Source organism: Schistocerca piceifrons, chromosome 1 (assembly GCF_021461385.2).
Source record: "Schistocerca piceifrons isolate TAMUIC-IGC-003096 chromosome 1, iqSchPice1.1, whole genome shotgun sequence".
Lineage (NCBI taxonomy): Eukaryota > Metazoa > Arthropoda > Insecta > Orthoptera > Acrididae > Schistocerca > Schistocerca piceifrons.
In genome coordinates, this window is record NC_060138.1 from 876,056,930 (window position 1) to 876,074,224 (window position 17,295).

General features: G+C 40.4%; 1 protein-coding gene across 3 annotated transcripts in view; it reads right to left on the reverse strand.

The window, feature by feature from the left end:
• Positions 1-751: 751 nt before the first annotated feature.
• The window catches only part of LOC124716368 (probable aminoacyl tRNA synthase complex-interacting multifunctional protein 2), a 35,260-nt gene continuing 18,716 nt past the window's right edge, over positions 752-17,295 (reverse strand). For all 3 annotated transcript variants that reach the window (XM_047243170.1, XM_047243169.1, XM_047243168.1), the window contains exons 4-5: positions 2,233-2,622; positions 752-887 (exon numbers count right to left, since the gene is read on the reverse strand). In XM_047243170.1, coding sequence (XP_047099126.1) covers positions 880-887; positions 2,233-2,622 — 398 coding nt within the window. In that variant the 3' untranslated portion in view covers positions 752-879. The remainder of the gene's footprint in view (positions 888-2,232; positions 2,623-17,295) is intronic.

Genomic DNA, 17,295 nt, shown 5'->3' on the forward strand with positions numbered 1-17,295 from the left:
CTTCATTCTGAGGTCACAGTCAGCATATGAATGGAAACTCCACTTCAAGGTGTGACCACAACTCCCTTGGCCTATCCTAATGCAGATCCGATCCAACCAGGTTTTGTGTGGTATTTGGAATCTCTCAACCTTCTCTGTTGGATACTGAAACCAAGGGGCATTGTTAGGTGGACCATGTTCCAGCATTGTTGCCAATTGGAGTTCACGTCAAAGAACTGATACTTTCTGAATCAAACCAAGATTTCAGATGAGTTTTTGGTGGACTTAGGGAAAGATCTCATGAAAAGTGGTCTTTTTGAGAAAGTTGATCTTAGCTGTTTTCCTCCTCTGATCTAGCAAGCAGTATTACCTAGGACAGGTAACCACTGAATGGGACTAGATCTAACAGTACGAATGATATGTCTTGTGGCTTCATTAAGCTGCACATAAATCTCTGTTGCATATAAAATCTACATCACACTGGCAGGAGGTACTTGCCGATTTACCAGACATGAACAAATAGTTACTGTCATCTTTCTACCGTTATATACACTGTCCAGTCACTAATGTTTTATAGGTTAATATTAAGACTGCTCCTGTCCTGCAGTGTTTTACACTGTTTATTTTTTAAACCACTTACTTCTTGTGGCATAGTTTCAAGTAATTTCAAACTATATCTGTCACTCAGGGTAGTAACTTCGTCGAATACGGATGAAATTTAGCATCACATAATTACAATAAAAATTAGGCAAAAGCAATAAATAGGACTATGTAAAATTCAAAACTCATTTCTTTATTTTAACAGTCCATTTGAGACATCTTCAGATGATTCACTTGACAACTGGACGAAGAGCTGCATGCTTTCTATGATGTCTTCTGGAAAACAGATTCTTGTAGCATCTACTGACCTGCAAAAGAAGCAAATGAACAATTAATTCACTGGACCCTAAAGGAAGGCAACTGATTAACTTAATTTATGAGATGTCTAAATTTTTAATTAGTACTTATACTGTTATCACAATAACATACAAAACAACTTGGTTACTAATGGGACAGCGGACATACTTACAAATACAAGCTAACTAATTTTCAAAGTGACTTGTCTCCACTGACATGCTAGCTTTTTTTTATTTTTATGTCATCCATATCTGACAACATCTGCATTTCAAATAGAGATGCTCCTCCCAATATAATTTATATCAAGTTGTAATACACATTAACCCCTTCTATCTGCTTGTTATATAATGGGAGGAAATCTTTAACATGTTCTGAACTACATATGGTGTATCTTTGTGGAGTTTAGAGACAAAGAAATGGCTGGGAAAAATTTATTAATGTTCATCAAAATTTCAGTAACCACTCTTCCTGAAACTATACTTGATTTCCTTTTTATTACAACGTTTATAAAATCTGCAAATAGAATAAACATGGTATCTGCTAATGTTACTGATGGAAGGTCATTGATATACATAAGAAGTAGTGAAGGCCCCAAGACAGAACACTGCAATATCACATGTGATTACTTCCCTGTGGGTTCACGACTGATAGTTTAACACAGGACTCATTCATACTGACACCCTGTATTTCCTGTCGGTGAAACAAAAAGTGAATCATTTTGCAGCATTTTGTGTTGTACAATAATATTCTAATTTACTTAAAAGGATATTGTTATTTACACAGTTAAATGCCATTGAGAGAACGAAAATCAGAGATCACAGAATATACAGTTAGACTTTAAATTAGTGTCTAATGAATTCAGAGATATTGTTGTCATATGTATAAATATCCTTCTCAATATCACAATTTTTTAGAAACCCAAATTGTGATTTGGACAGCATATCATTTGTTACGAGATGGTTAAGAAGCTGCTTGTACATCACCTTTCCTCAAGTTTTCAAAAATACTGGCAAAAATAAAAATGGATGGAACTTTGATTGTATTTCTTTATTTTTAATCTTCTACAGAGGCACTTTGTAGCTTGAATGTATAGCAATTATTTTAGCGATGCTAGATGACTGTTCTATCCTTCCCCAACTTCAGCTTTCATCAATTTGATAAAACATACTAATGACACACAAAAATATATATTTCATCCTCTGATTCATATTAGTCTTTTAGATGATAAAATGATAGCACTGATAGCAAAGAGATTTTTCATGCTAGGTGTCAACTAATCTTGAAGCACTGTTTCATATTCAGTCTATGTAATATATTGAGTTGTCGGCCCTAACAATTGTTGTAAGCTACACTTACCTGATGAAAATATTTCACTACAGCGTTGAAACCATGTAACAACATTACTTGCAAGATCTTTGCAGGTGGTTTGGTCAACCTGCTTCAGCACTGACCAGAAGGCAATGTCCGCCACTGAAGGGCTCGTTTTTCCAAGAAGATAATCAGACTTTCCTAGCTCAGAGGTGATTGTAAATATTCCTTGGAGTTTCTCTTTCTTTGTTCTACAACGAGCTATGTGGTAACATGAGTCCAGTATTTCATCAATCTTTGTTTGGTCAAAAAGATTCTCACTCTGTTCGTAATTGTATTCTACTGGTCCCACTCTGCACAAATACCTCAGGATGTTTGGTTCACCACGTACAGTTGACTGACTTATAGGAGAAATTACCATCTCCGTTTCAGCTCCAACTGCAAAAAGGGGAGAGACAGTGAGTGAGTGTCAGAACCAAAATGAAATGTTGCATCTGCTAACTTATATTTGGCGCTACTGTTTTCCACCATCAACAATAATACAATAATATTAAGTATTATTGACATAAAACTAACAGTGACACCCATAATTACAATACTCGAGCCAAAAGTGACTATCATAGGATACGGACTAACAAGAAAGCTACAGACCACAGTCCATATGTAACTGGGAGACAATTCTATAATAAGTTGCCAAAAAATATAAAGCAGCTCCCAAGGCAATCTTTTCAAGGGCATGTTGAAAAATTTGTTAATACAAAGATGTTTATACTCATTAAAAGAATTCTGAGCTGCAGTACTGTTAGTATATTCTTTTACATACTGCAGTACATTAGTGGTGGTATTGTTATAATTGGCTAATTGATGTATGTAATCATTATAAGTATGGAGTGATATATCATATGCTATGTGCTTATAACATTATTGCATGGAATGATATACAATGTGCTACTTGATGTATATATTCATTCTTGGAATGACATGATATTGATATAATTGTACAAAAAATGACGATGTCCAAGACTAAAGTTAACATGGACAAATAAACATTATTATTATTACTACTACTACTACTACTACTAAGTAAAGGAGTTTTGCTATTTGGGGAGCAAAATAACTGATGATGGTCGAAGTAGAGAGGATATAAAATGTAGACTGGCAATGACAAGGAAAGCGTTTCTGAAGAAGAGAAATTTGTTAACATCGAGTATAGATTTAAGTGTCAGGAAGTCATTTCTGAAAGTATATGTATGGAGTGTAGCCATGTATGGAAGTGAAACATGGACGATAACTAGTTTGGACAAGAAGAGAATAGAAGCTTTCGAAATATGGTGCTACAGAAGAATGCTGAAGATTAGATGGGTAGATCACATAACTAATGAGGAGGTACTGAATAGGATTGGGGAGAAGAGGAGTTTGTGGCACAACTTGACTAGAAGAAGGGATCGGTTGGTAGGACATGTTCTGAGGCATCAAGGGATCACCAATTTAGTATTGGAGGGCAGCGAGGAGGGTAAAAATCGCAGAGGGAGACCAAGAGATGAATACACTAAGCAGATTCAGAGGGATGTAGGCTGCAGTAGGTACTGGGAGATGAAGAAGCTTGCACAGGATAGAGTAGCGTGGAGAGCTGCATCAAACCAGTCTCAGGACTGAAGATCACAACAACAACAACTACTACTACCGTATAACACACTACTACTTTTACGAAACTTCCTAACAGTTACAGCAACATGTTTGCAAGCTCTAATTCCAGCAATCAATTTGTCAGTATTTCTCTCTTGATCATTTTTTAGCTGGATCATGAGTTGTGTCTAGACAGCCCATTCAGTAAACCATAAAATGCAAAAGACAAGAGTTTGACTTCGAATCTGGACTATATACACAGATTTGATCCCAATTCGGTAAACCATTTAATGCAAAAGACAAGAGTTTGACTTTGAACCTGGACTAAATACACAGATTTGATCCATATAGAAGTACATAACATCACACATTCCACTGGAGAATGAAAGTTCATTCTGGAATTATAGCCTGCAGGTTGCAGTTTGAATGTAATAACATGGGGCAAGTGATGCTTATTGTAAGGCTACAGTGACTGTTATTAGGACTGCTAACTAAAAGAATATCTGGATCAGAGCAGGACACAGTTTATGCAGAATAAACTGAGGAAAAGCAAACCTGCAGTTCACTGCAACCAATCTGTCTCTCAAATCTTCTTGCTAGCGATCTTTTTGCCAACCAGTCAGATGTGATATTCTTATAATCTTCAGCAGAGTATATACTGCAATACAAATCTGCGACAAGTTAAAGTTGTGTGCTAGACCAGTACTCGAATTTTAATATCTGCCTGTTGTGAGCAGAGCAGTACCATTTGTGCTACCATGCACACCTCACCACATAGAACAATCCAGTTTCAACAGTCTCAACTTGTCACTTGTTCTTTTCATAACTACAATACTTCACTGAGGTGCTCCTGTTAGACACCATTTTTAAAAAATCTGTTTGAAGTCACAGTGACTGGGTTTGTGGTAGTAATGAACTATTTTTCATAACTGACCATAAATACACATTTTTGCACTTGCATTGACCAATATGTAATTTTATATTTCACACAGCAAAAAGCTGATTTCCAATACCATGCTGATCAATCTGTACTAGACACTTTGATCAATTAATTATGCTAAAAAAGAAACATCTAAATTGCTAGCTAAAAGCTGTGCTGATGTAGACTAAAAAATGTTATATATGAGGTGTGATCACAAAGTAACAGGAGTTTTTGTTTTTCTTAAAGAATCTTTATTTATTCGGCAACTTCAAGTTTGAAACTTCCTGACAGATTAAAACTGTGTGCTGGACCAAGACTCGAATTCAGGATCGTTGCCTTTTGCAGGCAAGTGCTCTACCAACTGAGCTACCCAATAGAGCAGGACCTTTGCCTTTTGCGGGCAAGTGCTCTACCAACTGAGCTACCCAATAGAGCACTTGCCCACGAAAGGCAAAGGTCCCGAATTAGAGTCTCGGTCCGGCACACAGTTTTAATCTGCCAGGAAGTTTCGTATCAGGGCACACTCCACTGCAGAGTGAAAGTCTCATTCTGGAAACTTCAAGTTTGCCCCCTTCAAAGTAATCTGCCTCAATATACCACACTTGTACCAGTGCTTTTTCCAATCCCGGAAGTACTTCCGGAACTCGCTTTTTGTTATAGTGTTCAGCTTCTTCAGCGATTCTGTTTTTATCTCATCAATGGTGGCAACATGACGTACTTTCATGATAACCTTCAACCTCCGGAATTAAAAGAAGTCACAGGGAACAGTGTGCAGTGAATACTGTGACTGAAGCAACAATTTTTTTTCCCTCCAAAAATCATGAACAAACAATGAGGTGTGAGCTTGAGCATTATTGTGATGCAATTTCCACTAGTGTCTTTGGATTGCTTCACACAAAAGGCACATAGCTTCCAGGTATTATCTCTTATCGACTTTACGACCATAAGGCACCACCAAGGATGCACTATCCCATTACAATCAAAGAAAACAGTGATAAGAACCTTCACATGTAATCGAACTTGTAAATTTTTTTTCGGTCTTAGCTCTTCAGGCAGATCCCAATGGGATGAATGGGACTTGGTTTTGACATTACAGCCACACTGTCACCTGTTATAACATTCTTTCAAAGTTCTGGATCGTTGTCGACTTCATTCAGCAATTCCTGCACGATGTCTTTGTGACTTCGTTTCTGAATGAAAGTCAACAATTTTCGAACAAACTTTGTTGTTACATGTTTCATGCCCAAAACATCTGAAAAAATTGTGTGGCATGAGCCAAAGAATATGCCACCACCATAAGCAACCTCTCTGATGGTGATTCGGTGATTTTCCAGAACCATTTTCTTTACTTCTTCCACAATGTGGTCAGTAACTGATATGCTAGAGCATCCAGCATGGTCATCCTCTTCAACATCTTGTCAACTCTCTTTGAAATATTTGTACCACTCGTCAACTATTGTATTATAGTAGATTCGCCAAAACCCACAGTCATTATTTTGAATGCGGTGCTGCTCTTCATTCCATTTTTCAAGCAAATAATGTAAAATATAAAGCTGATGGATCAAGTGATGATACCATGCTCGCTTGGCTCGCTTGGTTGTTTGCGGTATGTTTCAAAGTAAAGTACTTTTAGTCCAGCAGCTCATTATGACGTGATCTGTACCTTAATAGCGATTGCATCTGAAGAAAACCTGAAGGTTGGTCTATTCAACATCAGAACTGCATGTTGTCCGACTCAACCAGTAGGTTTCAATGACAGATCAGGTCATGTTTGTTGCTTCAAGAAATCATTATATGGACTTAAGCAATCACCTCATTGCTCGAATAATAAATTAAACTCATTCATGAAGAAAAATGGATTTATTGATTTGACAGCAGATCCTTGCATTTACGTTCAACAGAGCAAAACAGAAAAATTGCTGGCTGCTGCTTATGTTGACGAAGGTCTCACCACACAATCAACTGAAAGTGCACTGAATTCATTTTTAGACCTGTTAAAAAACGAGAATTCAAAAGAACAGTAGGCTCTTCAGTCTCCTGTTTGGGCATGTGAATGCAATAACGAACAGTACTGTTCCTTAATGTTAAGCTCTCATATCATTAATGTATCTAACATTTTACATATATAGAACTTGCTTATGACATTTCAAAAGTTGCTCTACAGATGCTAAACCCACTTCTTCTGACTGGATCATCATAAAATGCGTTTTAGGACATCTTCGTGGTACCTCAGACTTGGGTCTCTTCTACATTCCATATGGTAAATTTTGTGCCCATGCTGTGTCGATTTTTCGGGCAACAGTAAAGGGCGACAATCAACTTACGGTTTTGTCTCAGGTGCAGAAGTCAGTTGCACTATCCACTACTGATGTGGAATTCATTGCTGCCAATGAAGGAGCCAAGGAAATAGTATAACTTAATCGACTGTTATGTGAGATTAGTGGAAAAAGGGACACAACTGTATTATTTTAATATAATGATGGTGCCATTAAATTAATGAAAAATTCAGTGTGCCACAAATGTTCTAAGTACTTTATTATATTGTTCTTGAACACTATCAAATGGGAACATCAATGAGGAATGTGTGTGTTCTGAAAATCAAGTTGGAGACATGTTTAAAAAGCCTTTAAACTCAAATTTAGTGCATTGTGTATTTAGTATCCCCACCACTGGATATAGGGACACACATGAGATGTCATAGGTCTCTCAGCAAAGTCGTGCAGAAAGCTAACGCAGATGGTGCCTGCAGAGCATAGTGAGCAGACCTGCTGATCCAGGTGTTTACTTGCCAGGCAAGTCAGTTCTTATGCTAAGATTAACTAACACAGACCCGGCTTCCACATCACAGCGTGCTCTTGGTTTTGCCTACTAGCTGTTTCGGTCATCCGGAGTAGTTGCATGTCTGCTTTCTGCGTACCAGTCTCTATGTTGTCTTCAAACTTGCTGCTCTCCATAGATTGACCCTGATATCGAGTTTTCCCTGTTCTGGGGTTCAGCTTCCTAGTAGAGCATTCACCATCGACTAGAACAGGCCGGTTTAGTGGAGCTGTCACACCTGAGCAGATACGCATGTGACGTTTTGATTTTTTCTAGTAGCATTAATTTGTGGTCACCATAGACCCAACATTTATGCAATACTGGCAGGAAAAACAGCTCAGCAGCAGCAGATGCAGGATCTGCTCAAACACAATATGGAATTGATCCATCCTCATGCAGCACTAGTGGCAGGGCAGGCACCTTCAGAATAGCCTTTTTTCAGAGCAGCCTTCTCCCCCACCACCCCTGATGCCATTCACCAGTTTTGAAGTGTTGAAAGAGAGATTACTTGGACTGGTTCTTGATGCATTGCTAGGTGAGGTGCATGCTGGTTCAGCTCATAAGACCACCTTGTTATTGTCCAGTAGCGCTGGTTGTACGAAATCATGCATAATTTGAAGCCCTCTACTAAGCCTGACAAAACTTAACTTGATGTTGAATAGACCAACCTTCAGGTTTTCTTCAGCTGCAGTCGTTATTAAGGTACAAATCACATCATAATGAGCAGCTGGACTAAAAGTACTTTACTTTGAAACATACCGCAAACAACCAAGTGAGCATGGTATCAGCACTCGATCCATCAGCTTTATATTTTACATGAAGTACCTGTTGATTATGTACAACATGTTCATCTTTGTTTATTCAGTATTCTGGACATCAATCCTATGTGGAGGCACTACAGTTGTAGTCTAAGCAGTGCCGCAAGCACTCCAGACAGTCATGTGCGGCCTGGATCATTGACCTGTGAGTGCTCTCACGCAAGTGTCGGTTCGAGTCTCCATTCTGCTTCCTCATATGTAGACTCATTAATCAGGGATGTGATTGTCAAGTTAGTACCCTGAGGTCCAAACTTGGGCACTGGCCTTGTCCAATTCTTATTCAGCCAAAGTTGCTCAGATGGCTGAATCACATGGACTTACAGCAGGCAGTGGTGAAGCAAGATACATGCATCAAAGTGCCCTGGTTGACCAGTGGGATGGGCCAGAAGGCCTCGCCTTCTGCAGAGCTGCCATGTGATAACACCATTGACAATTTGAGTGGGGGTGAAGTCATAGCACTGCCCCTCTTCATTCGTCGAGAACTAGACGGGTAGAAGTTAACCAAAGAGTCGGAGCCTCACTTGCGGCATCCCCCCCCCCCCCCCCCCCCCCCGGTTTACTGTGTTACTTTCCTTCCACTCCTGTTTCTGTCCAATGGGGAAATTGGCAGTCCTGCCCATTGTCATTTGATGCGCATTACGCATTACACAGGACTGCCCATAGGCAGATGCCATGTGTGAGGTATGCTGAAAAGTAGGCAATTTGGCTTCAGTTTGTGAGAAGCCCCAGTGTTTTCCCTGGACTTGTAGTTTGTCTCCAACACCCCACAAGCATCCCTCAGCATATTCTACTAAGGTTGGTCAAGATTTTGTGACCAGTTAAGTTTCAGTTTGACACAGGGGGCAACTGTCAGTCTAATTAACTTAGACACATACAAACTCATGGGCTTCCCTGCTTTCCAATGGCTGCAACTGTCTCAGTGTGCTATATATAGTGGTAAATTCACTGTTGGTGCAAAATATTTCTGGGCTAGCCTTTTTACGATTCCAGTTCCTTGTTGAAGTCCATTTAGTGTCCTAATTGGGTCCTTGTTCAAGATTTGGACTACTACTGTTGTATGACCAGCTGTTTGAGGATACCTTTGCTTGAGCAGAAAATTTCGAGGCCCATGTCTCCCTTACACCATCAACAATATTTAAATTTTATCACCACCATACCATTCTCTTCGCCATGAGCAACAAAGTCAAGGCCAAGTTGTAGTGTTGGCAGGAACCATGTGTCATCTCTACTATTTTGTGGAGCCCGTGGACCACACTTTGCTAGTCATTCAGCAGCCAGATGGCGCCTTTTGCATTTGCACCAATTTTAAACAGACAGTCAATGCACAAGATGTTGTGGACTTTTATCCCATTCCGTGTCCTGAGGAAATGTTGGTGAAGTTGTCCGGGAGCCAGTATTTTTCCAGCATCAACTTGTGCGATGCTTACCTGCACTTGCCACTGGATGCCACTTCTGGAGCACTTTGTGTTCAGTAGCTCTTTTGGGCATTACCAGTTCTGATATTTCACCAGCCATTCCCTGCTGTGTCAAATACCTCAATGAAATCTGATTTATGGAACCCACACAAGAGAAGCATTTACGCAATCTGCAGGCTGTTTTCCAACACCTTCTCAAGAATAGCCTTCATTGCAGATTTAGAAAATGTACATTTTTGCTCCAAACTGCATTTTCTTGTGTCATATACTTATCATCCCTGCATGTGTGCATGTCAAAGCTATTGTCAATCTGTCAGTGCCCAAAAACAGAAGAAACCTCAGCCAAGCTATTGTCAATCTGTCAGTGCCCAAAAACAGAAGAAACCTCAGCCCTTTTTTGGGCAAGATTTCTTATTATGCTAAATTTACTCCTCAGGCAGAGCAATCGGATAACCTTTTAACTGGCTTTGCTAAAATGCCATCAAATTTGTGTGGTCTGTGGACTGTCAATGGGCATTTCAATCCCTCAGTGTTTGTGCTCCGCACTCTTGGGTTTACTTTATGCCAGGTAAACTGTTATTCCTGGCCACTGACACATCCTGGTATGGTTAATAAACCAAAAGCCACTGATTGTATTACCCAATGCTCATTCCACATTACCAGATAGGACGCCCACTAACTGCGTGGGCATGCTTTTTTGGTAATTGTTGCTATGGCATTCATCAGTGTTTCATCACCAAGTATGTTAACACAGACGCACTATCGCAGTTGTTGGTGGGACCCAATCTGGAGTTTGATCAACAGGAGGCTCTCATTTTAATGTTGGACGATACCTTACAGTGCAGCAAATATTGTTGGAATTTTTGTTGACAGTGTGGAATGTCAACACCATTATGAGTGCTGACCATTTTTTGGGACATTATCTCAGCAGTCGAGATGTAATGAACGAGCGCGCTCGATTGGGAACGATTTCAGTATGGCATACATTTTTCCTACTAAAAGATCAACTCTTTATTCCAGTGGGTCCTCTTGCTTGCTGCAGAGGAGTACAGCTGTCAAGTAGTTGTCCTTCCGGTGTCTTGTCTGAGTAGTTGTCCTTCTTGTGTTGTGTCCTCACATACCCTAACTATGAAATGCATCCCACTGGGGTATGTCCCTTATGAAGGCTATGGCATGGCACCACACTGAACATCACGTGCGAGCTTCTCTCGCCTGTGCACAGAACCAGTCTGCAACGACATGTCAGTTTTCCCCTTGGCCAGTTGCAGAGCACCCTTGGGACTGGGTGCACGTTGACAGGCTATTTTTTGGGAAAAATGTGGTGATAGCGGATGTGTTGTCCAATTTCATGTATGTAGTAAACTACCTCTTATGGTGACAACAGCAACTATTCATACACTGTCAGTTATTTACGTTATCGAGGACTTCCCTGGATCCTCATTACTGATAAAGGTTGGCACTTTGTGTTCAGGGAATTTGCAAATTTTTACATTTGCAATGGTATCCAGCATCTGACCACCACTCTGCTCCACCTAGGCTTCTAAGTCAGAGGTTCAGTGATTCGTGCAAACTTTTAAAGATGAGGTCTGTATCTGTCTTGTTCCGTGACAATGTGCTGTCTAGCTTTCTGGCCAGTACTGGGTGACACAGGTTATGTGTGCAATCTGGCGGAATGCTTGCATGTACACCAACTGTGGAGCCTCTTGGATTTGTTACACACCCAAGTCACATGCCCCTGAATATCGCAGTCCACCACCTTTCCCTTTTGGAGCTGCCATTTGGGCATAGTCTTCTGGCTGGCAGTGGGTGTGGCTGCCAGGTGTGGTGGTGGGCCACAAAGGTCGGCATTTGTTCATGATGGATGTTGGTCACGGGCATCTGACTTGTCATTCAAAACAATTGTGTATGCAACCTGTTGGAACCGCAGTGCTGCCATCTCCATGTCATCCAAACAACAGTCATCCACGACGTTCTTCCAGAAGGAAACCCCCAACTGTGACAGCTTGTGCACCTGCTGCAGTCCCCATTGCTTGTGCCACCATCCTACTTTCATCCATGGAATAGTTGCGATCGCAACTACTGGTGCTGAGTTCATAGACTTGGAATCTGAAGTCTCCTTTCCCCATTTGCCTGTGGGTGAGTCCTTGCCCTCACTGATGCAGGTGGACCACATGTTCCACCAGCAATTTGGCTTGCATCAGCTGGGTTATCGTTGCCTACTTCGGTGGTAGATCCACTGCCAGGGCATTTCTCACACTCTCAAGTTTTGTGACAAGATGTCGTGGTAGCAACTAGCCCATTTTCAATCCTAGATGTCCTTTTCATGGCGGAGGGATTTAGTGTCTTGACCAACAGACATACATATGAGTGCAGATGAGTTGGCATGGGTCTCATGGCAGAGAACGACATGTGCAGAGTGTAGTAAGGCAGACTTGCTTACCCAGGTGTTTATTTTCCAGCGGCGATACAGTGAACCAATTAGTGCTTAGGCCGAGATCAAATAACATGGACCCTGCTTTCACTTCGTGCCAAGCTATTGGTTCAGTTTGTTAGTTGTTCTGATCATTCAGGCTGGCTGCTTCCTCTATGTCAGTCTCTATGCAGTGTTTGGACACTCTGCTCTTCATAGTTAGACCTGTTGGTTCAGTTTTCCCTCTACTGGGGTTCAGCTCTCTGGTTACCTGGTCGAGCACCCATAGTTGGTAGAATAGTGATGTTTGCGGTGACAGGACAGTTTATCGCCTATGTCACCCCTACGCTGATACAAAAGTGTACTGAGACAGAACTTTGTAATTGATGTGTTTTATTCCATTATTATTTTTGTTTTTCTTACTGAAAAGCAGTTTGTGCACCACAGTTTGATTTCGGAAGAATTACTGAAGTAAATAAATCAAACTTTGATGTGTTTTCTACTTCCTCCTACTGTAGTACCTAGTTTTGAGTTCTCTGTAATCTCTGCTCTAAGAGTGTGTATTTCTTTTCTTTTGTTTATACTTTGTCTCCGTGTGCATTGTTTATGTATAACCATGTTACTGTATATAAAGTACACTATTCTCAAAGGTGTTGTGTTCTATTCTTACAACAACAGAATAGACTCATGTTTGACTTTAAACACACTAAATGGCTACATCATACCAGTGAGTTGGTGGAAATAGGTATAAATTACAATATTGTCAACAAGGAAAGTGGATTCCACCTAAGCTATGCGTAGGATGTTGCGCTACCATAAATTCATCTAAAATGCTTCTAGCTAACATTACTGCTCACAACTGAAACTATAATATTGCGTCTATGGGAGTGTTGATATCCAGTTCCCCCACTGCCACAATCCAACACAAGATATGACACTCACTGCTCAAAATATGTGACTTGGTCACCTGATGCTCCTAGAGAGTAGAGAGGTGCAGTCCATGGTTTATAAAAATGCACTCTTACATGATGCCTGATGACAACAATTGGGAAATTTATGAAACCACAATTTCAAGACAGCCTCTCTGAAGATTACTATTGAAGATTTCATTGGTTACTATGACAGCTACAGAGAGATAATATTGCAATTTTAAAAGTTCACAATGAGCAAATATTTACATTATTATTATTAATAGTAATAATAACTACAAGAAAGTGCACGATTCTGTTGACTGTCAATCCTTATTCAACATCTTACAAGAAAAGTGGCTTGACGCAAAAACACTATGACTAATCAGACAGACATTGGCTGGCACAACACGTTAAATTCATGGGTGAAATCTATTATGACACCTTCATGAGCAAAACTGGATTATGTGAAGGTGACGGATTATCCCCACTATTGTTCAACATAGTTCTGGACAAAGTAATACGTGAATGGGAAAAAGAACTGAAAATCCATGCACACTAGAAATCAACACGACAGGGTGATTCCAAGACAAGACAGAAATCTCAAACCTAGCTTTCGCAGACGACCTGGCCACCCTCTCGATTAATGAAGTAATGCCAACAAAACAAATAGAAATACTAAAAGAATGTGCAAAAGAAGTTGGCCTGCAAATCTCTTTCCAATTCTTCTGCTCAAAATTAAACATACAAAATATGACAAGATAAACAGAGTAACACATTTCAAATATGTAGGTGAAATCCTCTAACCTAATGGAGGAGAAAAGATCTCACAGAAGACTTGACTACAAAAAATGAAGAGAACTTACAACAGACCACAAAACACACGAAATAAAAAATGCAAGTCAATTCAAACAAAGATCAGACATTACAACACAGTAATAAAGCCTGAAATACTGTATGCAAGTGAGACACTAACAATTTGAATGAAGAATGCAAAATCATGAAAAAATTCTCTGGCCAAAGCTGACAGAAGAGGAATACAGATTACACTCTGGGAATACACAGAATAGATATCAAACCCAGCAGCATATGTCAGAAAAAGAAGGTTAAAGTTCTATGGGCACATCAAAAAGACTCAACAACAGTATTCTGACATCCATACGAGGCGTCATGTCAACAATTCCATGGATCACACAAGTCAAATTTGATCTAAAAAAAAAGTACAGATCAATCCAATAGAAGTTCAAGACAGAAACCTATACAGAGACAAGATATACAAATGGTATGTTAGGTCTGAGACAGAAGCCCTAAGAAACCAGGGGCAATGTAGACAGGACAGAAAGTGACTCGATGGAGAAAAAAATGAGAGAATCATGGAACATCTCAGAAGGAATTCGCAAATGAGGCAGAATGTTTTGCGTGATCCTACTGTGTCTCAATGCAAATAATAATAATAATAATAATAATAATAATAATAATAATAATAATAATAACTAGAGTGAGCTGTACACAATTATAAAACTCAACGTTGAACACAAAGTTGAAAAGAAACAGGTTGGGAGCAACTGTGCCAACAAGATTAACAACAACTCTAATAAGTTACTATCACACAATGGAAACTCCAGGTTGCAATATTAACATTACAAGGAAAAGGACAAATTGCTACTCGCTATAAAGATGACACGTCGAGTTTCAGAAAGGCACAGGAGAAAGATTGTTACCCATTTAGCTCTGGTCTAAAGGCTTTTTCAGAAAAGGGGACAGACATGCATTCATTCCTACAACACGCACACCTCATGCACACACGACTGCCATCTCTGGCAGCTTCGACCAGAAGGCAACTGTCATGTAGTACGAAAGCTGAAATCTGGAAGGGGGCAGGAATGGGATAGCAGGGTATAGTTGGGGGGGAGGGGGGGGGGGGGGAGTGCTGTCTGGCAGAGTGTGTAGGGACTAGATGAAGGTACGGAAAAGACTGCTACCAGACGGAGTGCTGGGAGGCCGTGGGGAAGGGAGATGAGGAGCAGGGTAGAGAAATGAGGAGTGGAAATTGAGAGGATTGGGAAAGGGGAAAGACGGGAGGATGCATTGGCGGAGGGTGGCACACAATGACCGTGAGGTTTGTGAAAAGGGAATATGTGATGAGATGGAGAGGGTGGAAACCATTGGGTGGAGGGTGTGGGGACAGTAGCATACCGCAGGTTGAGGCCGGAATAATTTCAGGAGCAGAGAATGTGTTGTAAGGCTACCATATTTACTCGAATCTAAGCCGCACCTTTTTTCCGGTTTTTGTAACCAAAAAAACCGCCTGCGGCTTAGAATCGAGTGCAAAGTAAGCGGAAGTTCTGAAAAATGTTGGTAGGTGCCACCACAACTAACTTCTGCCGTTGAATATATGTAGCGCTACACAGGCATGCAGATAAATACTGGCGGCAAAACCTCTGCGTCAGTAAAAAAAATTAAAAAAAAAAAAAATAGGTGGAAGATGAGTTTCGACCACTTCATTTTCATACATTATCCAACGAAGTAAATACAAATTCCGTATTGTTCATCTTCGAATGTAGCAGCATTTCAATGTACTACGAAAATCCGACTGGCAAGACCGTTTTGGATGTTTGTCAACATGGCCAACTCTACGTTCTGAATTTTTTCCTACCTGTGAGAAGGGATGGTTGCTAATAGGAACTTTTATGAATTGTGAATCACACGCAGTATTCTCTTCACCATAAAAATAATACGAATATAAACATTTTGCCATGTATTCTTTCGTGTTTGCTGCCATGTCATTTAAATCATTTCTGCCCAATAAACTACGAAACTAGAGTGCGACAACAGCAAACGCGGAAGAATATACATATCATGTCATGTTTATATTCGTATTATTCTTATGCCTAATACTGATACAGTCAGAATTGAAGCACGGGAATTGACTAGATTTTTAAATCTAAGATGACTCTAATTTCTGTGCAGAATATAGTTACTAAAGAGGCGTCTGCAAAGATTTTCAAAAGGAGAAAAGTTTTCGCTAAATTCTCGTTCAGAACATCTTGCATCATACGCAGCCTATTATTTGGTTCTTGTTGATTATAATCAAAGAAAGCAGCAGTGTAAGTAACAACAAATAGCAGTCTCTTGCCATTGTTTCGCTAATGAGACGATTCCTCTCTCTCCTTTTTTTTAAATCATAAGCGGCGGTAGCGCGCACAAAAGCAACCCATGCCGCGAGCGGCGACAGGCCGTAAACACTCATTATCAGAATGCGATGAACAATGCGTGACACAGTACAGTAATGCATTTTCAGCTTAGAGTGACGTAAACACCTATAACAAAGAGAACGGCACTTATCAGATGAAAGAAAAATAAGCAATCAATTCAAACCAGACGAAGCACGTGAAAAAGGAAGGGTACCCGTATAAATACGGATGGAGCGCCTGACGCATAGCAATGCCTACCTGGTAAAACTTAACTGCTAAGCTTACGACAACCAAACTACTGTAGCTGTATCGTCATTTATTCGACCTAAATTGTGTCTCATATTACAATTGACCAACTTTGTTTCGAGTTGGAGGTGTGGCCTAAAACTTTTCTCTCTGCTTCGAGTCTCAAACTTCAGGTGCGGCTTAGATTCGGAAAAATTTTTTTCCTTGATTTCGAATCTCATTTTTCAGGTGCGGCTTAGATTCGAGTAAATACGGTAACTCCCATCAGTGCTGTTCAGAAAAGCTGATTGTAGAGAGAAGAACAAGCTGGCTCACTTTTCGAAACAGCCATTGAAATCAAGGAAATCAAGGATGTGCTGTTCAGCTGCATGTTGTGTCACAGGGTGGTCTACTTTGCTCTTCACCACAGTTGGGCCGTGGCCGTTCATCTTGGTGTACAGCTGGTTGGTAGTCATACCAACATAAAAGGCTGTGCCATAATTGCAGCCGAGCTCGTATATGACTTGGTTGCTTTCACAGGTGGCCCAGCATCTGATGGGGTAGAATAAGCTTGTGACCTAACTGGAAGTGCAGGGTGGGTGGATTGGGCTGGTCTTGCACCTGGGTCTTCCAAGGGATATGATCTCTGCAGCAAGGGGTTGGGGCTGGGATTGGTAGTGTCATAGGAATTGACTAGGATGTTGTGTAGGTTGAATGAGCAATGGAACACCACTTTATGAGGGAAGAGAAGGATCTTGGGAAGGAAGTCCCTTATT